This window comes from Oryzias latipes, chromosome 15, assembly GCF_053564925.1.
Source record: "Oryzias latipes strain Hd-rR chromosome 15, Olatipes_Hd-rR_3.1".
Taxonomy (NCBI): Eukaryota; Metazoa; Chordata; class Actinopteri; order Beloniformes; family Adrianichthyidae; genus Oryzias; species Oryzias latipes.
In genome coordinates this window covers 3,477,406-3,504,761 of record NC_136251.1, presented here as the reverse complement: position 1 = coordinate 3,504,761, position 27,356 = coordinate 3,477,406, and the positions used below count along the sequence as shown (strand labels likewise).

Genomic DNA, 27,356 nt, shown 5'->3' with positions numbered 1-27,356 from the left:
GTCGTAGGAGGTCCCAACGTGCCCCGCCCTCACCCAAAACTGCCCCACAGAGGAAGGTGGGCGTGCACGGTGGCGATAATACGCCCTATTTATCTTGCGCACTCCAACATCTGGGAAACTTCTCTAAAAACAATGGCTGCCATGGGGGGTTGGGGGGCATTCTGCTGTTACCTCCACTAACCCACCGAGAGCATTTGTCCCCGCAGAGTGGATAATGGACAGGTCACAAATCATTTGGGACAACAGAACAGTGTGTGAGAGGGGAAGAGTGTGTGTCATCATGTGTTGGTGCCCCCCTCCCGCTGTTTTTAACTCCTCTGCGGGCCATTCTGAGCCGCCCTGCAGGACAAATTGCCCTGCATGGCGGTCTTTGAGAGGCAGTGCTGCGTGCACAGGCAGGGACAGGGCTGAAACACAGGGAACAGGCCCATAAAAATTCATCACTTTGACCCCTGCAACCTCCCCCTCCTTCACCGGGGGGGGGGGGGGGGGGGGGGGTGCACCTCACATCCAAACACAAGCATTCACCGGCCAGCAGAGTTAAAGGACACATCACTCTAACAGGATCTTCCATATTTTGGTTTCAAACAAATCAATATGACAACAGAGTTTTATCCAAGGAAAAGTGCCCCCCCACCCCCAAAATCTGCCCGCTCCTCTCCGTTTACATGTGCTTCTGCACAAGCAGCAGACACAAAAGCCCCGGAGAAGCTTTCCACCCAGAATCAAGTCACCAGATGCTTCATTGTGTCTCTATGTAAAGAAGTAGCAGTAAGAAAAAAGGGGTGGGGATGGGGGGGGTATCCTGTAGCATATTAGCCCCAGTGAGAGGAGGACATTGTCCCACGCAAGGTTCTTGACACATCACTGCCACCTGTACAAAGAAAACCTAATGAGAGATTTAATCTGAACCTCCCAGTCCCTCCACCCATTTAGTCAGCACTCTGAAACCAGGCACAGCAGATGTCTGCAGGACTGTTTAAGGCAGCGCCCCCCCATCATGCTTCTGAGGACCAATCAATGCGTTTGGGACGTAAGAGAGTCCAGAAAGCGGATGAAGAACCCATCGCAGCACCGCGGTGGCGCTGCTCAAAGATCATCATTACCAGCAAACACCTGAGAAGCTCCACTCTGACCCAGTTTAGCTTCCTCCCCATCGACGCCGGCTGCAATCAATGCAAACAAATGGACAGACAGGCACTCTGTTGCCTCAGAGACAATTACGGACTATTGAAGAGTAAATTGGTGATCAGTGAGAGCGGCACAAGCGAGCAGGAGCTGTCAGCTTCATCATGTTGGTGTTCAATAGAAGCAGCATCAGGGAGATGAAGCCTCATTCAGAAGAACATAAGGACCTTCGCTCCTAAAGACTTTTGCCTCTCGGTTGCTTGGCTCACATCTCATTTACGCCGCTTCCTCTCATCGATGCCCCCTCCACCCCCATAGGGAGAGAGGTGCAGCTCAGCCAAGGAGAAGGGGGAAGTAAGGTGCAGCAAGGGGGAGGGGGTCCTGACAGCCAAGCATAGGGCGCTAGGCAACCATCTAGTGGGTGGGCTTTGTGATACATTTTACCAATTTTTCATGCCCATCCCTCTAGATGTGACCCCACTCAGGGTCTTTTATGCCCCTGACAACTCCGCGCAGGAAAACATGCTGCCGCTCTGATAGCATGAAATCAGGAACAAAGACCCCCAAGGAGAGGAAAAGGGGGCCACCGAGGCACGCAGTGCTCCAGTCCCGCCCGGCTCTGGACACAAACAGATGTTAGGCCAGCCCCGGCTCTCACTGCCCCCTGAAAGACAAGGCCCTTTCAGAGAAACCAGCCCGCACAAGCATTGTTTCGGCCCCCTCTAAGACAAAAAGCAGGGCCACTCCTTCTGAATGGACCCTGCAGTTTGACCGTCATAGATAAATCACGCAACAGAGGGCCCATGAATTCTAAATGTGCTGCTTAATAGGCCCTCTTAAATATGATGGGATATTTGTGCGCGGCTCTGAATGGAGCCTTGGACTTTTAAAGTCGCTTTAAAAGCCAACGGTGCCAGCGCCAAGTTTACAGCCGGTACAATGAGCCTTCCTGCAGCAGCATCGCTCTGGGAAACAGCAAAACTTTAAATGATCCTCGCACCGCCGCTTCTCCTTTCAATCTTTAAGAGGCTTTATCACCGCATCAAAAAAGAAAACACAAAACCATAAAAAAGCAATTAGCACAAATTAAGTTGCCTGATTTGAAAACAATGTGAGACTAAATTATTGAGCAGCCATGTGCAGCCGCTCCTGTGGGGCTGCTTTGCATACGCATGAGCACAAACTGCAAAGATTAGAATGCCAAAAACATTGTAGTGCATGTGCATTCTCGGACACGCTCCCCAGGGACGGTGGGGTTATCCACGCAGCAGTTTATCCTCCAGAGGCAAGAAGCAAAAATGATTGTGCTCTCTTTACAAAGGCAGCCGACTGCATTAGTCCCAAATAGACTGACATCACGCACACTATGTACCAGGCACAAAGAGATCACTATCCTTCACAGTTTATGCCAGATTCCATCTGCACTAAATAATAGCATCACTGTTAGCCGCCGCCGTCCCTCCCCGGGACTTCAAAGACGGGGTCCGGCTTCACTTACAGGAGGCCAAAGCCACTGTTAGCGCGGCCAAACACAGAGACCACTGGACTCTTCAGGACTCTTTAGGACTCTTTAGGACTCTATAGGACTCTATAGGACTCTTTAGGACTCTATAGGACTCTATAGGACTCTTTAGGACTCTATAGGACTCTATAGGACTCTATAGGACTCTTCAGGACTCTTCAGGACTCTATAGGACTCTTTAGGACTCCATAGGACTCTTTAGGACTCTTTAGGACTCTTCAGGACTCTTTAGAACTCTTCAGGACTCCTCAGGACTCCTCAGGACTCTTCAGGACTCTTTAGGACTCTTCAGGACTTCAGCAAGCTGATTCAAAAACCACTCAGACCATTTATAAATCAGATTAGATTTGATCAGGAATCATTGATATATAGATATTATTCCTAGAGATTTTCCAAAGATTGCAGCACTTGTAATTGTTTTCAACTTCATTTTCTGCATCAGTGTAACATATCCAACAGTAGCTGTCACATCACATTCTATCTGCTTTATCTGATTTCAACATTTAATGAAATGAGCAAAGGTTGACCTCTGCCTTCCTGCTGGTTCAAAGCAGCTTTTGATGACAGTTTACAGATAAAGATCTGGTTTATTTACTTCAACTAAGTTTAAATATTCAAACTGAATTCATCTGCAGAACAAAAGGTCCAGGTCTGTCAGATGATTGGGGGGTCTTTCTCAATGGTTCTCAGAGGATTTTAGTCAGCAGGTTTTATAAAATCTCAAACTGGGTCTGGTGGATGAACAACGTTATTGTTCAGTAAATGACATAAAGCTTTAGAGGGGTGTAAAAAGCCTTCCTTTTTTGATGCCCAGCAGATCAGAGCATAAAATAGGGGGAGGGGGCTACTTGGGGGTACTGCCGGCCACGCCCCGATCCACAGGCCGAGACCGACCCCGGGGTCCACGAAGCAGCATCCCCTCACAGAGCCTGTTGGTGCCAGGCTCTGTGCTCATCTTTGACTTGGACTGTCACGCCGTCCCACCGCTGGCTCGGAGCTCCAGCCCCACTGGCCCCTCCCCTCTGAGCACACAATGGCAGCAGCATGACTGGCGCCGGGCTCAAACGGCCTGTTGTTAATGAGCAGCACCAACAGAACCTGCGGCTTGTTCCTCATCTGCCAGCAGTTTAATTCTATGGACAGCCCTCCCATCAAAGCTGAAGCCCCGCCCCCATGGCGGAACTCTTCACGAGCAAAGAGAGCAAACAGAGAGAGAACAGGCCTGTTGTCTGAGGGAGCAGTGAGCCTCATATCCAGACCAGTTATCAGTGATATAATGGGCCCTCGTAGTGATGGATTGGACTCTTCTAGGCAGATAAAGGCTCTTTATTGTGCTGTTAGAAAATATCCGCTCAGGCGTCACCTGTGAGGCTGTAAACAGGCGGGGGTCACATAGTAGGCGCTAAAAACTCTGTTTTTACTCGTAGTAAATGCACAGGGTTTACTGCTTCAGGACAATTAAAACAATATCAGGTGGGGTGAGGTCCACAGAGAAGAATATTGATTTTGTTGGCCAGACGCACTATTTAAACGATTTGTCAATACGGTTTGGCCGAGCGGTAAAATAGTCAAACACCAGCTGCCGACAGCTCTGCTCTGAAGAGTTATGACATAAACTCGCTCATTTCAATAGGCCTCCGCTTCAGCCGCCGCGCACGTGAGCGTGTACATCTGCGTCTCTGGTGGTAAATGCACGAGTGTGTCCGGGAAGCCGGGGGGGGGCAGCCGGGGAGGGTCGTGGTCCCCGGTGTCAGGGGTTCCACAGAACAGAGTCCCAATCAGTGCTGGCCCGCTGGCTAATGGATGGATGGCCCCCAAAATTAATTAGCCTGACTAATGTAGTGTGTACTTAATTACACCAGCCGCTTTTTGATTTATAGCCGGCCAGACATCCACGCGCTCATCAACCGCCAGCTCAAACAGGAACCAGCCTGGGCTTTCCTGCTGAAGATGCTTCACCGGGACCAGGTTGAGCAGAAGGACTATCAACTGTCTGATGAAGTGCTGTCCCACCTCACGTGAGGAAGGTTAACGTCTCTGTTGCTGTTATTTTAAATATGAACCCTTAATTAATGATGAACCAACCGTCTGCGTGGAAAAGCGTTCCTGTCAGACAAGTCCCGTCTGACATATTGCTTATATCAGCTGCAATAAAAACACGGCATTCAAACATAAATGTATGTAATGCTCCCTAAAAAATTGCTTACATCTCTTTTTTGATTGATTGATTCCACTGTGAGAAAAATGCACGATCCATCATGCTGGTCTGTCATTAATAGGCTTTTTATATCATTTGGAGTTGGACAGTCTCAGGCTCCACCTTTAATTTCATGCTGCTCAAGCGAGTGAAAGGACACAGGACAAAAGAACGGAGATTGATGCCCGGACGGTTTGCTGCACCTCTCACTGAAGCAGACAGGAGGCGCTACACCCGCCAAAGGAAGGGCCAGCTGGTTTAATGAAATCTGTTCGTGTAGCAGCAGATCAGCCTCAATTAAAACAGCCCCACACCATGTCCGGGCGGCGGTAGATCAAGTCAGCAATTAACCCTCCCGTTGGCCTCGATCAATCCTGAAATTGGAGCAGGCCGGCCGGCTGGCCGGCAGCACACAATCTCTGCAGATATTAAATTTACATTCTATTAAGTTTAATTAGGAGGGTTTTTAAATATACTAAGAGATCAGGCACAGAGCCGCGAGCCTGTCATGGACACAGCTGATTCATGGCCACTTCACACACACACACACACACACACACACGTTAACTCTCAAACACACATCACTATAAACATCCATCTGAACACATGCACCAGGAAGATCCAGACATGTTTAAAGCTCTCACTGATGGAAGGTTGGTCCAAAATCTTACCAAGCATGGCCTCCTTCATCCTTTAAAAGGGATCAGTCATGGAGAGGGCACAAAAGCAGCCCCAAAGCATGATGTTGGAAAGGAACTCGGCATTCTTCCCTCCAAACAGGTGAGTGATTTTTGAACCAATGAGTTCTGGTCTCACATGGAATTCTCCAGTCTTTGTTTGGATCATCCAGATGGTCTCTGGAGAACTTTAGGTGGACCTGAACAAGTGCTAGTTCAAACAGAGAGACCTTTGGAGCTCTGTAGGATTTGAATCCATGGTGACATATTGTGCCACAAATAATAATAGTATGTTTCATTTAAAGTGCCTTCAAGACACTAAAGTTCAATGTTCAAAATAAAACCAACTAAAAAGGATATAAATACAAACAAAAACAAAAGTGAAATCATAAAGAGATGGTTACTTTCAACAGGTGAGTTTGGAGTTCAGATTTCAAACCAGCCACTGAGTCAATGTTCCTTCCTGATGTACGGGAACAGACTTCCAGAGTTTGGAAGTAGAGAGACTCAAAGCCAGCTCCCATGGTGCCGAGGCAGGCAGGTGGCAGAGGTGAATGGAGAAAGAGGGTTTGAGGTTCTAGAGAGTATTTGAAGGACATCTGAAAGAGATGGAGGAGGATGGTCATTGAGGATTTAGACAAGGAAAAGAAGGATTAACTGGGAGCCAGTGGAGTTGGTGTAGGTTGGTGGGGCTGTTCTTTACCGTTCTCCAGATCATTTGTACCCCACCAGGTGAGATCTTTCATGGGGTTCCAGGTGGAAGAAGGTTCTCAGTGATCTTCCATTTTGTAACATTTGCTCCAACAGTTCTTCTCTTCTCTCCAAGCTGTTTGTTTACTGTCGATTTCTCCATTCCAGTCTTGTTCAGGTCTACAATCTTGTCCCTGGTGTCCTTTGACAGGTCTTTAGTGGAGAGGGTGCAGTCTGACTGAGGCTGTGGACAGGAGTCCTTTATAAAGATAACCAGTTCAAATGGGTGAAGAAGTCCCTGGTCTGGGAGGAACAGAATTCTGGACTGTTTGTAGGAGATAAATCCTTATTTTCTGGTCCATTGTATAAATACATTCTTTAAATTATCTTAATTTACTGTAATTTTCCTCTTATAGTTGAATTGTTTCTATAGTTAAACATTACAGATCAAACTCAGCTTTTTATGTAGGACATTGAGAGAATCAGTAACTGACTACCGGCAATACTTTTGCTAGACTTTAATTCCCAACTATTTGCTAAAGCGTTTTCCAGCAACATCAATGTCCAATCGCTCAGACATTCTCTTCCTTCATTTATGAGGGAATTCTCTGCTCTGATACGGTTCTTCCCTGAAACGTTTCATGTTTTGAACCAGTTAATATCCGTGTGTGCTGCATCTTTAAGCTGCCCAACTCAACTGTTAAAAGAAATCTTTCTAGGACATTCAGCAGACACAATCTCCCAAAGACTTGCTCAGTGATTTCCTGTTTTCCAGCACCGATCCAGAGCGTGATCAAGCCACGGCGGGATCAGACCCATGGGGGGGAGGGGAGGAGCTGGGGGGCTTGGACCACCTCGGTCCAAGCATTAGTCTCCACGTGGCTGTGTCTTTTGTCTGCCAGTCAAAGGCCTCCTGAATGGGGGTCAATTGAACCAATTCCCTCTGTCGGACACAATTAATGGGGTTTCCCGGGCCGGGACGGAGGGGGTTGGCTGCAGGTCTGTGGTTACTGATCCTGCCGCTAAAGCATGCCAGGAATTTGCCACCTGGAATTTGGCTTCAGACAATAACAAACCCACTCTTTTTGGAACCCACAGATCCATCCCGAAACATGGCGGTCGCTCTCCAAACGTGGCGGTGTGACCCTGGTGTGGCCTGCGGTTGAGCACAGAGGAGAGGGAGAGGAGGCTGTTGCATTCGGTGTTCCTGTAATGAGTGAGTCGAGTTCGCCCATGTGCTTCTAACACGTCTCTGACGCTGCAGATCAGGTTGTGATTAGAAAGAAGCGAACTGCAGAAGACTCTTCCACACAGATGATGGTGAGAAAGAGCGGCGGCCTCCTCCAGTCTGAATCAATCTGAAGATAAGTATGGAGAATCGATCCCTCGGCAGCCCCGTCTACAGTTAAGCACTTCAGCTGATGTGCACTAATTGTCTTGTTGACATTAATTGTCATTAAAGGGCTAAAAAGGGCCTCTCAGCTGTGAGTTACTCCCTGATTCCAGGTCTCAGCCCATTTGTTTATTGGGACATCACAGACTGTCGGTCATGAATGCCCAGGCCCCCCTTCAAACCGGACAGGTTGATCACCGCGTGAGTTTATGAAGCCCCCCCCCCACAACCCATTTTGCACAGATGACATCAGCTGGTCTCGTTGGCCCATTAAATGTCCACGATGTCCCGTTCAGCCAGAGGAAAACCTGGAGACCTGTGTGTTTATGAGAGTGGTTTATGCCTCAGACCCAAGCTCTAATTTCCTGAGGGGGGAGTCTAAAAGCCAGCCAGCACCCCCCCCCCCCTCTTCAGTTGCTGCCTCACCCCTAAATCACTCAGATCAGATGCATCTAACCTACCAGATTGGTGTTTGTGAAAGGGGCAAAGCAGCATAAGAAAGGAGAACGGGGGCAGAGATGGACACACATGGATGCAGGCCTAACACATCCCTGGAGAGGGGTCGCGACCCCGCCTGCACTCAAACAGCATCTCAGAGCATGAAGACATGAGGAAGATGTGTTTTTACCTACCACAGAGCAGCCAAAGCAGAGCAGCTTACGCTGCTGCTCACGGGACGGACAGCGCAGCTATCGACAAAATATCAATGTGACAACCTAATGCGTGCCAGGTGACGTGTAATTGCAGAAGATGCCTCCTGAATGGCCTCAGTGTCTGAACATCTGCTGCAGAGTCTCTTCTGTATTTATCATCGTGTTCATATGACCAGAGGGTCAATGTGATCCAATTACAGCTCCAAATCAAATGTACCGCACAAACGTCCAAGCAACTAATCAATGCCTCTGATAGATTTCTGAGTAAAAACATGTGATAGCCATGCAGCTGAGCTGCCCCTCGTAAGTTCCCGCCTTGTGGAAAGATGATGAACTTCCTGTGAGGTGCATCCAGGGAGCCTGTCCTCCTCTTCCCTGGCTCCTCCTTGGGGCCCCTGCTGACAGAACAATGGCCACACCTTGAGCGGGCCTACTGGTTCCAGGCCCATGGTGCCGGAAACGGATCGGCCAACAAGTGCCCCTCCCACCACCTTCCTACGGGACACGACTGTGTGCGGTGGGCTTTTATGACTCGCCGTGCCGCTAACCCCCCACCTTCTTATGGACAAAGCTGAATGACTGCACCGCTTTAGCCCTCCTTGGCCTCGGTGCAGCAGCAGGAGAGCAGAAAGAGGAAGGCAAAGGGGAAGGGGCAGTAAACGGCAGCAGAAGAAAACACTTGGAGGCTCTGTTGGCAAACACAGCTGGGGGAGCAACAGTGGAGCATTTAATGGTTCATAGCTCTAAGGAGACAGTGAGAACCAAACACACAAACCATGCTTTTGTTAAAAAAAACAGCAAATCAGATCCTTGCAGAAGCTTTTCACCAGTTTGATCATACAAGAAGAGAATAACACGGAGCTGCAGGAAACACTCACCTCAATAAATTGTTTTGAATCCAACCTGAAGTTAAAGTCCCCAAAAATAAAATATGGCACCTTTTCATACCGCTGGTCCGTAATCCTGCAAAACAGAAACCAAACACGCTGGATTATCAGCAGAAAATCCTCCTCTTCACAAAACCATCAGCTGCCCTGAAGCGCTGCTCTAACAGGGGGCATTTAGTTTGTGAGGGCCACAGCGCCATCTGCTGGTCCTCACTGAATGACTGGAAGCTCTGAGCGTCAGCAAGTTCAATCATTTTTACTTTTAGAAATGCATTTCAGAAAAACATCATGAGGAAATGAAAAATACAACCCAATTAAAATATTTTACACACTGAGTTTTACGGAGGAAAGTGTTTCAGAAAGAAAAAATGTGAGGGCATGAACAGCATCAAGACCAAGATTAAAGCCCTCAGCCTTGTAATTTCTTTAAGAAATCCAGTTCAAAGGGAAGCCCATCAGCCCCAGCACAGGCTAATTGTCTGCTCTGGGACCTGTCTGCAGTGCATTTCCCATACACGCGAGAGGCTGATGCTGAAACAAACTGCTAACGTTCAGCTGACTCTGCCATTCAAGCAATATTGAGTCAATAACACTGATAAGTTCCTTTGAAAGAGAAAATTCACTTTGGTGAGTCCATCAAAGAGAAAGAAAACAAGCCAAACTGGGTTCATTCTAAAGCACGGAAAGTTAAAGGAAACTTACCCTCAGAGCCTGCAGCAGGTCTGTTTCCCTCCAATTATTTTGGCTTTTTTTAAAAATGCATTATTTCCAGTATGGACTGGACCTGTCTTGAGTTTATATTTACTATGTTTTCCTTATATATCAGCATAAAGAACATTACATGTTCTTGTTACCTCGCATAAACAAAGACTTGTGCAAATTTTCTTTTAATTTCCTAAAATCTTTTACCAACTATGTTAAAAGGCAGCGATGGAGCAAAATAAAGTACATTTACAACCGAGCACATACATTCAAGCAGACACGGACATCTTCCAAACCTGCACAAATTCCCTGCAGAGCCAGCATCCCACTTAAAAAAATGCACCTAAGCGACATATAATGAACTTGTCACCTACTTAAAAGTGCTTTTTCTTGAGAGCAGAGGCAGGAAATGAAGGTGGATGTGGTGCTTGCTCTTGTGTAATTAATGAGTCAGGATGCTTGGCTCCCTATCTGCACTAATCGTGTGGATAAATTTCACTGTGGACTTCCCAGGCCCAGGAAACAATATATTCTTGAAGCCGTAAAGAAAGAAGAAGGTGGCTGTGCATCCATCTGATGCAGGACCCTTCAGCGAGCTGACAGAGGAGGCAGGAGGACGAGGACTCAAAAAAAAAAAAAAATATTGCACCGTAGTTACATTTGATTTAAATACATTCATTGTTTCAAAAAGATCTTTCTCACTATTTGTTGGTTTCTTTCAACACAAATTGACAGTTTTCTTGCCAACCAAATATTCAATCAATAAGCTGCAGTTAAATCAAGAATTATTTTTTCTATTGAGATCATCTTTAATTTGCCTGCTTAGGAACAAGCAGCAGTTTGATTCTCATCGTTTTAAAATTCCAATTTAAAGATGGATTTTTAAAAATCCACCAAAGCTTCTACTTTATTTCAAGATTATATATATATATATATATATATATATATATATATATATATATATATATATATATATATATATATACATATATATTTTTTTTTTTTACTCAAGGCCAAAAAAAAAGTTTTACTAAAGATTAACAAAATTACATTTAAAAGTAAAGAAATGTAAATAAGGTAGGAAATATTAAACATTACACATCTAATAAAAGGAAAAAGTGACAACTTCAGTTTGCAAAAAATATATAAGGAAGCACAGGGAATATGGTTTGATTTGCTGTTGTCTAAAAACCCTAAATGCAACAAAAAAAAGGGAAAATCTGGGGGGGACCCTAAGTGTCATGACAATCACCTTTAAAAATAATATGTTTTAATAAAATTTAATTTGTAAAATTAAAACTAGACTCTAAATTTAAAACATCCACATGAAGCACGATAACAAAAATATTTCATGCATTAAAATTCTTGGATTCTCTGCTGCATTAAATCAACATTTTAAAATTGTCTTAAAAATAAAAAATATAAAATAAAATAAAAACCATACACGTTTTTAAGTGCAACCATACAGAAATTAATTGTAATTAAAAGAATAAATGATATGCATGTATTAACAAATTAATGTATTGGGGTATGAGATTAAATAAAAACATCTAAATGTTTTTATGATAAATTGGTGTCATTTCAAGCTGTAATTGAGACATTTGAATGTGTATCCAGGCAGAGCTCAGATCCTGGATCTGTTCTAAAGCTCCCACTGACGGTAATCCTTCCTGAAACAAGCTTCTTCTCTCCAGAACTTGTCATATTAACGTCTGAGCAGGACCACTCCAATACTGACTGACTGTGTGTGTGAATGTTTTTGTGTGTGAGTGTGTGTGCTCGTTAGCAGACCCGCACTGATGTCATTAATGACCTCACGGCGTGCTGCTAAGAGACCTGCTGCGCTGAAGCTCTTCCTCCTGCTGGGCAGAGAGGTCGGCAGTAAAAAGCCTGAAAGACGGCGGCCCTGCAGGCCGTGGGAACTCCCGGAACCATCCGTTACCAAACTAAAACAAATACACACCGATCTTTGTCGCAGTTTGAACATGTGTCCCTGGACAACCAGCACTGATGGAATCACTGGAGTGATGAATGAGGAGCAGGAGACGAGGGGGTGTCCGCCCGTCATAGGAGACGAGGACAGAAAGTGTCTCCCTCGGTCTTTCTCCTGCTAACATGCATGTCTAACAGCCGCGGCCGGCGGTTTTGTCTGCTGCTGCGCGGTATCAGCCACAGGTCAGAAGGTAACACTCTGTTTACACGGCCGCTTCCTAAAGCACTCATGGTGACCCGCTGCCGTGAAAGTTGACTTTTCCTGGCCTTTGTGCAGCCGCAAAGAATTGCAACATTAGCTACAGCTACTGGGCGTGAAAGGGCCTGCGGGTGGGGGGTCCAGAGCTTGGAGGGGCCCCACTGGCTGCCCCTCTCCGTTGTCTGGGGCCCCATTAGACTGGTCATCATAGCTGCTCCAGGCAGACTGTAACAGTGTCCGTGACATTCTCCCACAAAGACACACTCCTTTATACAGTCTATAAACATGCTTTCGGCTGCCGCGACCCCCCTGAAGGAGCCTCTTCTCACTGGGGTTTGGGCTGGGGCCTTCCCCGGTTCTTCCGGGAGGGGCCACACAAAGACAGGGGTCAGACACTAATTTATGACATGGCCCCGGACTTTGCTCCCAGGCTCCTTAAGCGGCAGCACAAAGCCAGCACATTCTCTCCGTGGTTCTCTTCTACCCCCCCCCATGCAAACAAGCCGTTGAGGGGAACACGCAAAAAGCATCTCAGCCCAAAACGTCTTTCTCCACTGAAACTCAGAGCATCTCAATCTGAGATGACACACTTCCAGATCACTGCTGCATTCACACCAGCCCCCGAACCAGATTATAAAGTGTGATTGACAGCCAAACTCTGCCAGAAAAGACAGTCCACATGAGATTATGAGGGTGCAACGGGGGGGCCATGTCACAGTTACATTGACAAGATGACTTCCCGATACGTCGGCCGGTGGGATTCGACTTTGCACACAATAGCTGGTGGAAGAGGCGTCATCATGAAGGCAGAGAATTTGGGAGAATGTTAACATTGTGAAGAATCTGCTGCTGACGTGGTTCTGAATGGGACGGGGGTGGCCCCTAACGGGACCTTTGACACTGCTGGACAGCCTTGCCACCATCCCACTGCTCGCCTCCCATCTCCTTAGTAACACCATCCCTTAGTTAAAACGCTGCGCAGGAAAGTGGGGGGGCATGGCGGTCAAATGGAGGTTAGAGAAGGGAGTCCCGGCAGACCAAGCCTCTAGTCAACAAGACCTAATGTGGATGTGGGCCCCTGTGGGCAAAGCTGGGAACACCAGTGGGACTGTGTGAGAAAAGGTTTCCTAAAACACCGGAGCTCTGTCTGGAACCTCGTAAAGCCTGTAAATGCACGCTCCAGGCTTCCATGGTAAAAACCCTCGCAGTTACGTATCGCTACGCACGTTTGCTAGTCCAGTTTCGGGTTTTACGTACAAAACGCGTAGCCATTGAACGCACCTGAGAAGTTACAACAGTTGAACTTTGACCAATCGGGGACTTGGGTTCTGTAGTGACGAATGAATGGGGTCCTTTTCGATTCACAGAAGGGCCAAACCATTTGAAAATTGATCACAAAGGGGACATTTATAACTGCGGTTCAAAACCCACGACGCCACGTCTCTCATGTATGGGAATAGAGCTGTGAAGGAAAAATCCTGCAAAATGTACCAGATTTGCATAACTTTGACATTTTGCACCAAGCCTCTTCCAGCTGTAAGAACACGTGCCGGTATTGGGTAGCGACAGTCCCGTGTGAACACCAGATGCTACACTCGTGTTCAGGAACCTGTGTTCAGCCCATTCTTGTCAGGTGTGAACGGAGCATCACAGAGAAAGAAAATCTGTATTTAAGTACTGTAGTGGCTAGTGCTCTTTCCACACAGCAAAAAGTCCCTGGTTCAAATCCCAAACAGGAAGTGAGCCACGTCAGCAGGCAAATATAAAAGGTACATTTCAGAGTTTTGTTTAGGATAAACCCGTTAGCTGGTTCCCCACAGAGTGGAAAACTTTACTTTGATAAAGCAACACCTCAACACAAACAGAGGTTACACCTTCAACAAACCCAACCACCAGCTGAAAGGGCTTCAACACTTATTCTCGGAGTTTCTTCCGACTTTTCTTCCATAAAACCACAAAGAAAATTCTCTACAGCAGGGGTCTACAACTGAAATGTTAAGAGGTCCAGTTAGAAAAGAAGGTCCGGAAAAAAAAAGGTTTAAATATTCAGTGTGATACATTTTAAGTAGCTGAGGATTTGTGGCACATCTGCATGGAGTTAATGTCTAACTCTCACTTCAATTCAGTGGAAGAATGTACATTTGAACAAATGTTTAACGCTTCTCAGGGGTTTCATCAGGGTTTCATTTCAAAACTGGAAAATTCCTGCTTAATTCAGCCTTTCTGTAGAAAAATTCTTAAATGTTTCCTCGGTTCAGAAACATCTTCAGCAGGTTGGTAACCTTTTTGATTGAATCTTCATTCTCTGTCAAATATTTACAGCTGGGTTAAACTTAGACTTTGTGATGAAGATTTCCCCCTAATGTCAAAGTGGAGGCTAACAACCGGACTCTACCTTCAGCCACGTCCAACTTTTTAATGTGTGACGGATAAATAAATAAACCTGGTATTTTCTAAATATAATATAAACGTTAATCCATCGTGTCTGCATCTCTATCATTGTGAGATTATGAGAAACATTTGAGTCAGTCGACGCATTTTATGAAGAGCGACTTGGTCCATGGAAGCAACTGTCTCCGTAAATCCATACGTCGAGGAAGACTCCTGGTTTAGTCTGTAAACAGCAGCTTTATGTTGCTCTGAAGGTGAAGCTCTTCTTCGGTTTCCTGACTGACTCTTTTCTCCCCAAAGAAACTTTCTAAACACGTCTTTTTGTTTGGCTTTTGTTAACTTTCAGCTTCGGGCCTTAAGCTAAGCTAGTGCTCCGAGTGAGCAGCCGCTCTTTGTCACGCAACGAGTCACCACGGATGTGGTGAACAGAATCCAGTAGTTTTCCAAAATAAAACTTCCTTTTGAATCAGAAAATAAAAGGGCAGAAAGAATGAAAGTTAGTAAATGCATTTTATTTCCCTGTCTAGGGCCCGGTACCAAACAGCCCTCAGACTGTGGACCGGTACTGGTTCACGGCCCGGGGGTTGGTGACCACGTGGAAAAAAGACCAGTTGGGGACGCCTAAAAAAAATCAAAGGGGCCCGAAAATACGTCCCTTTATGACGAGTTGGGAGTGAGAATGTGTTGGTTGCAACAACAACAAGAGCTGCACCATTTAAATGGAGGCAGCCATTGTATTAGTTTTGCGTAAAGTTCGGATCCGGGTCTGGGTCTGCATGACCCAGCGTCTGGGTCCGGACCGCGGTCCGTTAGTTAGTGACCCCTGCTCTCCAGGATCTTTACTGTCTAGTCAAAATGGTTACTGCTCTGTCTGTTGCACTGCTCTTCTCTGTGGGGGATAAACAAAAGTTGGATCTGAACTGACGGTGGTTTGTAAGCGTGGTCTCAGGGTCATGTTCCAGTTATCTGCCTGTATCTCTGCCCCACAGCCCCTCAAATGTTTAAAGACATTTTAGAGACTCCCCCAAATTCTCTTAGCAACCAGCCACTGGCTGCAGTCAGAGGAACCGGTGATCACTGGAGAAGAACATCGGTGTCTTCAGCTCATGTCCAGGATGAGCAGAACGATGTGCACTGTAGGAAAACACAATCTGAGGCTGCGCTGCTGAAACGTTCTCCAATGATAAGGCTGCTTACTGCTAGGAGAAGGATTCTTTGTAAATCTGAGTCAATTGTGGTGTGTTCAGCAATCAGCTGTTCCTTCTGTTTGTCTCTGTGCTGTAGACGGTTCAAGGGGATTCTGATAACAGGAAAGTATCTGAAAATCCTATGGTGGGGTTTCATGCAGTGCTGCAGACCATGGTGGAAGAAATGAAGGTTTTCTGCAGTTCCTTTAGCCCATCTAACATTGCAGAAATCAGCCCACAACGCTCCACTGTCCTTTAAACAGATTTAAACTCAAGCCCAGAACTCACATGTTTGGGCTTGAGTTTCTTACTGTCACTGGCTTCAGACTGAGGCTCCTTCCAAAGTCTGCAGACGCTCATTAAGCCTCACTGGTCAGTTTGCAGATCTCATTAGCCGTTTACAATGACGAAGGAATCACACCGACCCCCACTTCAGCATCATTTTCATTCCAAATTTAACGTGAAGGTTTCAAAAGGTTTTCAGCTTTGAAAGTTTTGGTTTCAATTAAAAAAATGTAAATATTTGTGGCACTTGTTGGAATAAATCCTTGGAACTGTGAGAGGAGCTTTGTCTGGTTTTTCAGACATTTTTCACATTGTTTCCACCTAGTCCTTGCTATGTTTTTCGGATTTAGACATGTTTATTAGGTCTTTACTTGTTCGATCTTTTGTTGTAAAACATAAAAATGTGATTTTTGTTGTTAAAAAAGTCAACATTTACTACTTGGAATAACGTTTTTCCGGTTCTCTGTGAAATTATAGCGTAAATAATAAAAAATATCTGTAAAAAAGCTATGGTTATTCTTGATTGATATCAAGTATTGCCAAAAACTGTTTTAACTCTTGAGCTATGCTATGGGGTCCAGATGACCCCCCCCCCTTACATTGAGGTGTCCTCCCTACCATGACAAAGGTGGATGAAGGTGGAAAGATTTCATGTAATCCATGGACACCAGTGAAGATCACAAATCATTGAAGAAAAAAGGTTCAGAGCACTGTCTAGTGGGTCTAGATGACCCCACTCCCATCGTTAACGTGCCTTGGATAGCACAAGGGTTACAGATAAATTAAGAGTGCAAATGATTAAGTAGTAAAAAGAAAAGGTCAAGCTTTGGGACAAAACGTCATTCAGGTAAAGACTGAAAGTCTGAGGATTCATGCAAACGTTCCACCATCTGGAAACCAATCAGAAACTTCTCCTGGATGTTCTGGAGCTTGTCCTTTTCTTTCTTTTTTTTGCAGCGTCTTGCTGGCGTGCTCAGCACGGATGCTCAGTGGAGGATCTGCCGTGCTAATGTGGCCGTCCCTCTGGCAGCTCAGCGTCTCTATTGGTTGGAAGCTGGTGTGCCTCTGTGCTCTTTCACTTGTTGTTCTGGGAAAAGCCTGAAGGGAAACATTTAGATTGGAGGGCTCTTTGAGGCGCGCTGACAGTTGACTGATGACCCTCCATAAAACGACAAAGCATCGCTGTGTGGTGGCCAGTGCGGCCCACTGCCTCCCCATGGGAAACTAATTGCTTTGAATTGTTAAGGGCAACATTATTTTTCTGCCAATCACTGCTTTTCAATGCCGTGAAAATGAGCATGAAACAAGCCTTTTCAGCCAACAAAACAGTTAAATGTCCCCAATGTTGATCAAATTAACTTCAGCACTCTGACAATGGACTATATTTGTGTGAAAATAATGGGAAGCCACAAAAGAGGCCTTTATGGCAGGATTTCACAGTTGTAATGTAAAACTGTCCTCCCTGAAGCGGAGCGCACGATCTGAAAAGAGATTTGCAGGAGAAACAACCTCTAACACATTCAAGAGAATTCTTTAACAACTAGGAAAACTGCGTTTTTTATCTTGTGAAACGTTATGAAGACTCCTGCACGGATGAAGTTCTGGCTGCAGAAGCAGTATCCTGCAGGAGAAAGCAAAACGTTGGCTTCTTATGTCGAGCAGAGTGTGTGCGCGTTCAGAGCGAGCATCTCAGTCCAGAGCATCCAGCAGGTTTTTTCTCAGCATTGTTCCCCTGAGGCCCTGAAGCACTTTGGAGATAAACACTGTTTAGCTGTTAAAAGGCCTCAGAGGAAAAGGCTTATCAGACGTCTTCTCAATGGGCTGTAAGCTGCATTATTAAAGCAGATAAGGTGGAGGCTGCAGCTCCATGTCTCTCCTCCCCATGTGATCACTCTCCTCCACCGGCTGCTGGGGGGGGGGGGGGGGGGGGGGGGGCTCCAGCAGCTCCCAATGAGAGATTAGCCCAAAGAGAGGGAGGTGGAGCAGAGAGACGAGGAAGGGGAGGTGTGTGTGTGGGGGGGTGCTTTTAGGTCCTTTTCCTGCTTTGCTTCTGGGGGTAGGAGTCAGAGTCGGGACAAAAGCCAAAAAGATGGTTCCCAACCAGCCCTGAATGGGAGCACTGTTGGTGGCGGTGTTTCATTCAAAGCCTTGCCCGGGCACATTGTCCCCCCGGATCGGCTGAGGAGAATGGAGTTTGCTGGTGGCTGCCAAAAGGTTAGCAGCCCCCGTGAAAGGAGCGACCCATTATTCACTGGCCTTTGCAGAGCCCCAGCACCCTTTGTGCTCCTCCTCCGTCCCTGCTCACCGCCAGCTTTTCTCACTCCAGTGCGCCCGCCGGGTCCAAAAAAAGCTAGCTGCCATGCTCCCTCGCCCCTAATAGGATGCCCCCCCCCCGCCCATCTCTGTTTACACACCTGTCCCAAAAAACCTACAGTGACCATCGCTGAAGTGAATACAAGACTCAACTGCAGGCCTCCACATCTGTGACATTTAACGGTGAAAGATGCCCCCCCACACACACAGAGGATTACTTCACCTCAGGAGTATCGGAAAGCTTTGAGATGAGCTCCATCCACATGTGCATGTATGTGGCTGGTCATGAGGGAGGGGCTGAGAATCATGCATTCTACTTTTATCATTTTTTAACTGGGGGGGGGGGGGGGGGGGGGGGGGGGTTTATCTTGTATTCTGTAGCAGCAGGATCAGGTGGGGAAAATGGATCATTTGGAGCTCTCCATCATCGCGCTCTGCCTCAAATGGACGTCCCATAAATCATTTTAGCCAGACGGAAGGACGCAGAGACAAGAACACCTCATCTGTCCAGGTTCTTTCATTTACTGTTTATTTAAATGGTTCCTGTAATCCAGGCCATTGGCTGTTTGCTGATGTGAGGTTTGTGTGTGAAATGTGAGTATAAATAAAGTTTGATTTGATCAAAAAATATAAACAAGAAACCTGCAGAAATCAGGATTCGTCACTTTCTAAACCGTGTAATGATTTTGATCCAACGGAGTCTTGTTTTTAAGCGATCAGCAGAATGTTTCCTGTATGCATCAAAATGAGGAAGAATGACCCCCCCACCCACCCACCCCCCGCACTTAAAAGCCTGATACAAAAAGTGAGGATTAAACTGAAAAACAGGAGGAAAATGTTGAAAAGGAAGAAAGAGAGAGAGAGCAGATAAAAGAGACGTGGGAGTTGGCAGACCGTTAAAGACCCCCAACTTTTACAGACGGATGTAATCCCCCCCCCCTTTATCATAACACCAATGGTTAGCCGAACCCGACTGACCTGGATGTGCAGAACCACACGATTGTTGTCATAGTGATCAAATACAGTCAGCCCCCCCCCCCTCATCAAAGCTGAGGGGCAGCAGGACCAGTACCTGTCCAAAACGAAGCCCAGGGCCTTCTGCCTGGTGGTGGAGTAGACCGAGGGGCTGTTCTCCCAGGCAACAAGGTTGGAGGCGTCGTGGAAAAGGTGAATGTTGACCAGATCAAAGGTCCTGGGGAGGAATCACAGCAGTCAAAAACCACCAAGCCCCCCCCCCCCCCCGTTTGCTCCACTGCAAAAACGCTGGACATCTCAATGTGCAGAGATGAACACCTCCCTGACCTGACGGGTGTTTGGTTAGCGCGCCGCTCTAAGGGGGACCCAGAGGGATTGCTCTTATCTTGAGCTCTTTATTCTGCAGTGACATCCTGAAAAAATGGAACATGGATGGGGGGGGGGGGGACTCTGATCCGATCTCCTGCTCCTCAGCCGTCGCTCTCCCGGCCGCTCTTGTCAAACGTCATGCTCCAATTAAATGCTTACCGTTTCAGCTCTTTAGTTCTAATGTCATCCCTCTATTAGATTACCCCCCCCTCGCCCCCCCCCCCGCGTTTCTGCATGCTGGAAGCAGCATTTCTATTTATCCTGTACAGGTTCGATTGCATCTAATGTTTTTTGTCATCTGTCATATGCAGCTGCTTGACTAACGATATTACATCTAATCGAATCTCTGCATGCCACTGTGGGTCACCCCCCATGAGATACTCAGTCAGTCTGTGATCCCCCCCCCCTGCCTGCACGGAGAGGTGACACCTCAGTCTGCTGTCCCACTGATGGGGGGGGTCTGCTGCGGTAAAGATCACTCCATAAAACTCACCAGTCAGCCAGGGCCCATCGAGTCCTGATGAATCCCTTTCTGGACCACTTGCACTGCGGAAGAGAGAAGCTGGCTTTAGCATGACACACGTTTCAGCAGCAGCTGCATGCAGACGCCATGGTCCAGTCTGCTGAACATGCACCAAAGAGGATCTGCTAAACTCAACCTCAATACATATTTTTATTAAATTGGTTCATTTGTTCAAAGAGTCAGATGATGGAATAATAAATATAGAGTCATGGTTTTAAATCCTGAACACCTCTTATAGTTCCACCCTGACTGGCTTGACCTGGGAAGATGCTGGGGGTCATTACAGTAGATGATCCCATTTCCACTGCAGTCAGACAGCATGATCCACCGCATGCTAATCTTCAGTCATGGTTAGCTTTAACGTCTGTCCACATGTTCAAAAACAAAGTATACGCAAGATGCAGATGAAGGCAACCAAGAGAAAAGCTCAGCATCCATTACAATGGATTCTATCTATCGATCGATTGATCGATAGATAGATAGATAGATATGAACTTGTGGTCCAAACAATCTTTTGTGAAATTCTTCTATATCAACGTCAAAGAAGCAGAAATAGGAGCAGCACTTGTGTTCCCAGGCCTGACTCTGGTGTCCACATCAGTCTAACTGGTTTTTCTAATCCATTTAAGCAGCCTGAGGGTGAGCGCATGTGGGAAAACATGCCCAGGAGCCGTGCCTCAGACAAAAACACCTGGAAGAGTCTTGGCCTGATCAAACATCTTCTTCGTCCTCAAACAGCACAAGACCAGCGAGCGCGTGATCGTTCTGCAGCAGCACATGATTCAGCACCAAGCTGGTGATTAAATGAGGGACAGATGGATGTTTTCCGTCTCCTTCTCTCTGATGCTCCACACAGGGAGTTAACTACAGTGACAAATAAACTAATTACAGGCTAGGTCACATAATTACAAATTGATTAATTTTATTAAAAAAATAAAATCATGCAAATGAAAAGGCTAAGAGGTATTTGATCGTGCCTCACATCTTTCAATCTGCATTAGCACAAGATGAACTGTATCAAATTGAATTGCATTAGCATACTTGAATTAATCCAAACTGCCACCGCAGGATGTATGGACTTAATTATGCCCCTCTGCCCCGATACTGTGATCTTGAAAGGAGCAAATGGGATTAGATATGTGAAAAAGCAGATTGGATTTGAGCTCAGTCCATGTTTGTCTGTTACCAAGACAAAGATGAGCAACAGAGACGGGGGAACAAGTCTGATAATGACAGCAATCGCACGGCAGGTTCCCTGCAGAGCACCTTTAGGAAAGGAAGGATCAGAAGACGAGGAGGGACGGGATGGGGGGGCTGCACTGAAGCTAAGATCCAACCGCAGCCAAAGATGTTTAATCTGGATTTCATTTAAAGAGCCATTAACTACAATGGCAGCATTAAAATCCATCACTTTCTTGACACCTGGCCCCAGATCAGTCCATTCCCTCCACATGTGACTGATTGACCCCACTGCTGGTTTATAGACACACACACACACAAAGTAAACACACAAACCCTGCGTGCATCATGCACATTAGGTTGTTCATTCAAGTCAACACAGCTCAGCTCCTCTCTGACAGGACTCTGCTGCACAGCATTATCCCAAACAATCAGCACTAGCAGAAAAGCGCCTCGCCCCATTAGGTGACATGATGACATCACCAGCAGCTGATCAGAAAGATCTGAACGTGCATACTGACCACGCCGCAGACGCCACGGGGAAAAGGCGTGTTCGGATGGAAGTATGATTGCTTAATGCGTTTGACGGTCGAGTGGAGGGGGGTCGTGGTGAGGCGACCATAATCAGGGTGACATTGGTTGAACTTGTCCAGGTCAGCGGCAGCATCACCTCCCATGACAGTGATAAAGTGCGGTCGGGGGGGGGGGGGGGGGGGGGGGTCCTATGAGATGCTGATGCCTTCACACTAGAGGGACACAATGAATTTAAACTATCTGCTAATCCAGAAATGTCTTTGGTTTTGTTCCATCTGAGGTGCAGATGTTCATCCTTTTGCCTTTTTTATTACTTTGAACAAACTAGTTTAGAGGAATCTTTACATTTTCAAACAATAAATCGGATTGACTTCACTAAAAGGATGTAAATGGAAGCATCAGCTTTTTGAACTTTGATTTCAGTGTTTGAAACTGTGACCACTCTTTGTTCTTAAGAGGTTGCTTTTTGGTTGACAGCTGCGTGGTGTCTTATTTCAAAATTAAGAAAAACAGAAACGGAAGAAAAACTAAGAATTCCTCAAAATGTGAAATAGTTTTTTACTTTTGACAGATGCACGTAACACTTCCTTTCAAAATAAAAGCTAATAAACTCCTATGAAACAATTTAAGGCAGAATGGACATGTTCCTGTTTTTTGACCCTATTCCTGTTGAGGTCTGCAGGAATCTAAAAACATTTACCTAGTCAACTTACTTCTCAGTGCACCTCAGCCATAAATGATCAAATTTACTAATCTACAGTAAATAAATGCTCACTTATCTAGCTTTACTTTAAAAATCACTATTATTTCATCTTTCTTGAACCAGAGAGCCACTATGGAGTCACATGTGGCTCCGGAGCCTCAGGATGCAGACCCCTGCTCCAGGATTATGGGAAAGGCGTCTGTCGGTTAAACGAAAGCCATGCGGCACAAAAGCAGTCCGTCATAAGAAACCGACAAATGCCGGCTGATGTGAGTCCCACGTACGAGAGAAAACATCTGAAGCCTTTGCTGCAGCACGAGTGGACGAGGAAGCGCAGCTCTAAAAGTTCTTCTTGCAGTAAAGTTTCCTCCGTTTGCAGACGTGAACACAGAAAGTCTTCATTTAGCTTTCATCTCAACGTCTAGCCCTCATTTATGAGCTCCTCAGCCTCGTGGATCACACCTGTCACACAGACCTCCATCGGTGTCACAGGTGTCTTCCCCGCTGATAAATGCAGGGAGAATTTTACAAGCAGAGCTGCTTTAAATGACTTCATCTCCTTAACGTGGCCGTCACGTCTATGAATCACATCTGCTGTTAAATCAGAGGAGCAACAAACACGGAGGAAGTTAACTTTCATGGAGGGCAGAGCTTAAACGTAATGGTGTAAACTGCGGTGCCATAAGAAGGTATGAAATGCCAGAGCTCTTAAGGAAACCCTGATGTGCCAAACCAACGGCACAAACTCCTATGGATGTTGATCTACAGCCTGACGCCAGCTCCTTCTTTCCTTTTTTGTTCCGTCACTCGTGTAAAACAATCAATACTGGGGGCACATTAAGGTCTGGGTCGTATACTTTATTTATAAAAGGCAATAACAAATCCTTCTGATGCAGTGGCTTTTGGAGGCACGGAGCCCAAACCAATGCATTCATTACCACAGAAGGGTGGAGGGACTGACACGACAACAAGAGGTGACACAGTGTCACCAAATCCATCACTGGAACCGCTCAGAGGACCTCTCTGCTCACTCGCTCCAACATCCTCACACTTTGACACGGAAGTGAACATTTTCTTCTAAATTAGTCATTTACAAAGCCTAAAGCTGGAAAAACAACAAAACAACCTCCCTGACGGGCTGGAAGAGGAGGTGGAGTCATCAGGTCCAGTTTTTCCTTCTGAGAAACACAGATCAAAAGTTAAGAGAATTGACAGCACCAGTACTGTTCCTGCACTGGGAACCAGTCAGATAGAGAACTGCTTTGAAAGTGGCTGCTAATCTATGGAAACGTCAGATGTGATACTAGCAGCCCAGGTGCTAAAGGATCCTGCATCTCTGTAGTAAAAAGGTGCAAACACAGTAAAAAAACTCCCAATGACGTCCTGAGAAGAGACAGAAGAGAAAGGCCCATCCGTCTCTCTGGCCACCTGAGCTGTCAGAGCCTTCCAGGTTCCTCTCAATAACTTTTAATGACCCGTTTGTTTACTCTGCCTTATTTATAGCTCTAGCTGCCTGATCTGAAATCTAGCGTCTGCTTTTGGACTCCCAGTGGCGTTCTGCTCAGCCCAAGATCTGCAGGTAATAGGATTCCTCAAAGCTGCAGATAGATGGCAAATCTAGGCGGTTTCATCTACTAAAAGAGGGCATAAATCACGCGCAGAGGAAGCGGGGACGAGGCAGGGGTTATCACCAGTCTGCCTCCCTCATGAGAGCTTTGCATTAAAGCATTAGTGAAATTAATTCATCTTTCATAAGAGGTTTGAGCAGTATCTGTGATCTATGATAACAACCAATTTCTCACTACGGAGGGGCCGCAGGCAGAGCGAGGGAGGGGGGCAGGAAAAAAAATACTCTGCAAGCCTGATAGACTACACAAATCTGCTCTTTTTAAATGGGCTAACATTATGTGGAGTGCTGCTCTGTGGAGCATCATCTCAGATTCATATCCCGGCGGCAAAAGAGACATATATCACTAAGCAAAACTTTTCCCATCTGCCCCCCCCCCCCCCATCACACACTACTGTCTCCATCAACCTTCTCACAGTCTGCTGTCGTGTTTGGCTGAACAACTCTTTGCTGCCGCACCTGAAATGCCGTTAATTTGCTTTCAATCATTTGTGGAATGGGTGGGGGTGTTTGTCTGTATGTGTGTGTGTATGGGGGGGGGGGGGGGGCAGCACTGTGTGAAAGAGACAGATATGAAAGGGAAGCATGTGAAGGAGCTGTATCATCTGTTCTGCATATATTTGTGGAGGCGGCTGCTGGAGCGTGGGTGACAGATGACTGGGGAGGGAAGGGATGACACACGGCCGGTCCTGCTCTTTATTACCAGATCAGCGCGGCCGCTACGCCCAAATAGAGGCAAGAGGGCCTGGCTGCAGACATCAACGTCCAGAACCAGAAGTCTTCCACCAGAACCGCTAGAAAAAAGCTTGACTTTGACTGTAGTTACAGCGTTTCCCATTATAAGCTTTCATAAAACTTTTTCTAGTTCAATAACGTTCATGGAGTCTGTATTATCTACTGACTTCTAAGGTTCGACTGTTATCAGTCTCTTTTCACGATTGTGTTCTTCGTCCACAACGACTCTGGCACACAATCATGAAAAAGAACACAATCGTGTCTGATAACAGGAAAGCCTTTTCCTACAACTCTGTACAGCTTTGGGTTAGGGTTAGGTTAAGGTTAGGGTAATTAGTATGATTTCCGCTTCTGGCCAATGATGTCAGGTGCCATCTTGTCTGCAGCAAGGTCCTTCTCAATAATGGCGCTCCTCACCTGAAACTGAAAGAGTGACAGCCAACACCAACATGTCTGGCCTGATCGGCCTTCAGAGCTTATGTCTGGGGCTTAGGGAAACCAAAGCAAGAACAAAAAAGTGAAGGTGTTTGTCTGTGGAACCCACCTGAGGATAGTAATCCTTGGGAAACTTTGCCTTCTCCAGCGAGGATCTGCTTTCCAGGGTCTCTGAGCACGTCTCCCTTCCCACCACCTTCTCGAATATCTTGGCTGAAGAGGAAAAAGAAAGAAAGGAGACAGAGTAAGAGAAGTGGATGAGAGAGGGGAGAAGTAAAAATAGATTCTGTCATAGGAACAGATGTATGCTGGCTCCCTCAGACAACTGCTCCACCTGCTGGCCTGAATGAAGGTGTGCAAGAGATCAGGGTCCTTTCATGTGGAGGAAGTGGACCAGATCCTTTTTCCAGCAGAATGTGTTTATAGATGTTTGAATAAACTCTTCTGCCAATATTTGCACATTTTCTTAATATAATGGTCCTCTCTTAAATTCTGCTGTGAGTGTGCCAGAGACCTGGGGAGGGGGCTGGCTGTTGAAATTCATGTCATCTACTTTACCTGCTCTATGTTTTGTGGGGTCATAGCTTGATGAACGATATGAAACTCCTTTAGAAAATTCTCAATCTCTTTAGTGTTTTTAATGTTCATGTTGCTACTCAGGTTCAGGCTGAACTTTGATGACATTTTAATTAAAACTGTAAAGTTTCATTCAAGATCAACATTTTGAGGGAGTGGGAGGGAGGTTACATAACGGACGCACTGCCCTGACACCCAACCATATCCGTCCACAGCAGACAAACCAGTCGAACTCGGGGTTCAGTCGCACTCAGGTTACCTGCTGCGAGAATGCCTTTCCTGAAAATAGGAACCAACAACAAGCAAATGAAGTGATTTGTCTCAGAGCATGCAGTTGCGTGGCTCTCAAATGACCTGAATAACAGGACCCAATGCATTAAACATGAAGGTCTCTGTTCTAAAATTGTAACTGTCCACAGGGAGGGGGGGGGGTGCCACAGGGCTCAGTTCTGGGCCCCCTACTATTTATTTTGTACATAAATGACTTGGTTAAAAAATTCTCTGATGCTAATCTGCATTTTTTTGCTGATGACATAGTTATTTACTGTTATGGATCATCTCCTGCTCGGGCCATTGCAGAAAGCTTTAGTTGCTGTCCAGCATTCACTTATTCAGTTACAATTAGTTCTCAATGCTAACAAGACATAACTAATGTTTTCAAACTCAAAGAAGGTCCCTGAAACAATTCCAATGGTATCCACCTTGGATGGAGATGTCACAGAGGCGGTTCATGAGTCCCTCACCTTTAAATCTCACATGGTAATACGTGTTAAAAAAAACCTAAAACTTAAACTTGGCTTTTTTACTTGACACGTGTCATGCTTCCCTGAGGTTCATTATCAACTGTAGATCTTTGACGCATCATTGTGACCTGTATTCCAGAGTACAATGGTCGTCTCTGGCCACTAGGAGGTAGGGACATTGGAACACTTTTATGTACAAGGCCTTGCTTGGATTACTGCCTCCCTACATTTGTTCTTTAATCATAAGGAGACGTGTGGAATCTCACTCCTTAAGATGTAAAGACCAGTTGTTGCTTTCTGTTCCATTTGCTGCACAGAGCTGGGGAAAAGCCCAATCTGCTCCTTTTGCTTGGAATATGCTGCAGAAAGACTGGAAACTAACTGAACTGGTATCTTTAAATCTTTTTAAGAACAAGCTCAAAGCATCAGAGACTGAAACAATAATGCAGCTGCCTTTCATGATTTGTGTGACTTTAATGATTGTTTCTTTGTATTTTTTGTGTTGAAATGTGCCGCCTCTTGGCCAGGACTCCATTGGAAAGAAGGTTTTTGATCTCAATGGGACTTTCTTAGTTAAATAAAGGTTAAATAAATAAATAAAGTCTCTTCTCTGGAACTCCTCCCCTGCCTGGCCCCGCCCCTCATGGGGGCAGCTGGTGCTAATCCTGACTCGGTGCGTAATAGAAAGCGAGGCACCTTCACATCTATATCTTTTATTTAATTAGCACGGTCCCTGGACCT

At 46.0% G+C, this 27,356-nt stretch overlaps 1 protein-coding gene across 3 annotated transcripts in view; it reads right to left on the bottom strand.

Moving 5' to 3' along the window:
- Window positions 1–27,356, bottom strand: part of inpp5a (inositol polyphosphate-5-phosphatase A) — a 114,217-nt gene that overhangs the window by 24,978 nt on the left and 61,883 nt on the right. For all 3 annotated transcript variants that reach the window (XM_020709239.3, XM_011484012.4, XM_078932408.1), the window contains 4 exons: window positions 25,406–25,509; window positions 20,054–20,106; window positions 19,289–19,408; window positions 9,139–9,223 (listed from right to left, as the gene is read on the bottom strand). In XM_020709239.3, coding sequence (XP_020564898.2) covers window positions 9,139–9,223; window positions 19,289–19,408; window positions 20,054–20,106; window positions 25,406–25,509 — 362 coding nt within the window. The remainder of the gene's footprint in view (window positions 1–9,138; window positions 9,224–19,288; window positions 19,409–20,053; window positions 20,107–25,405; window positions 25,510–27,356) is intronic.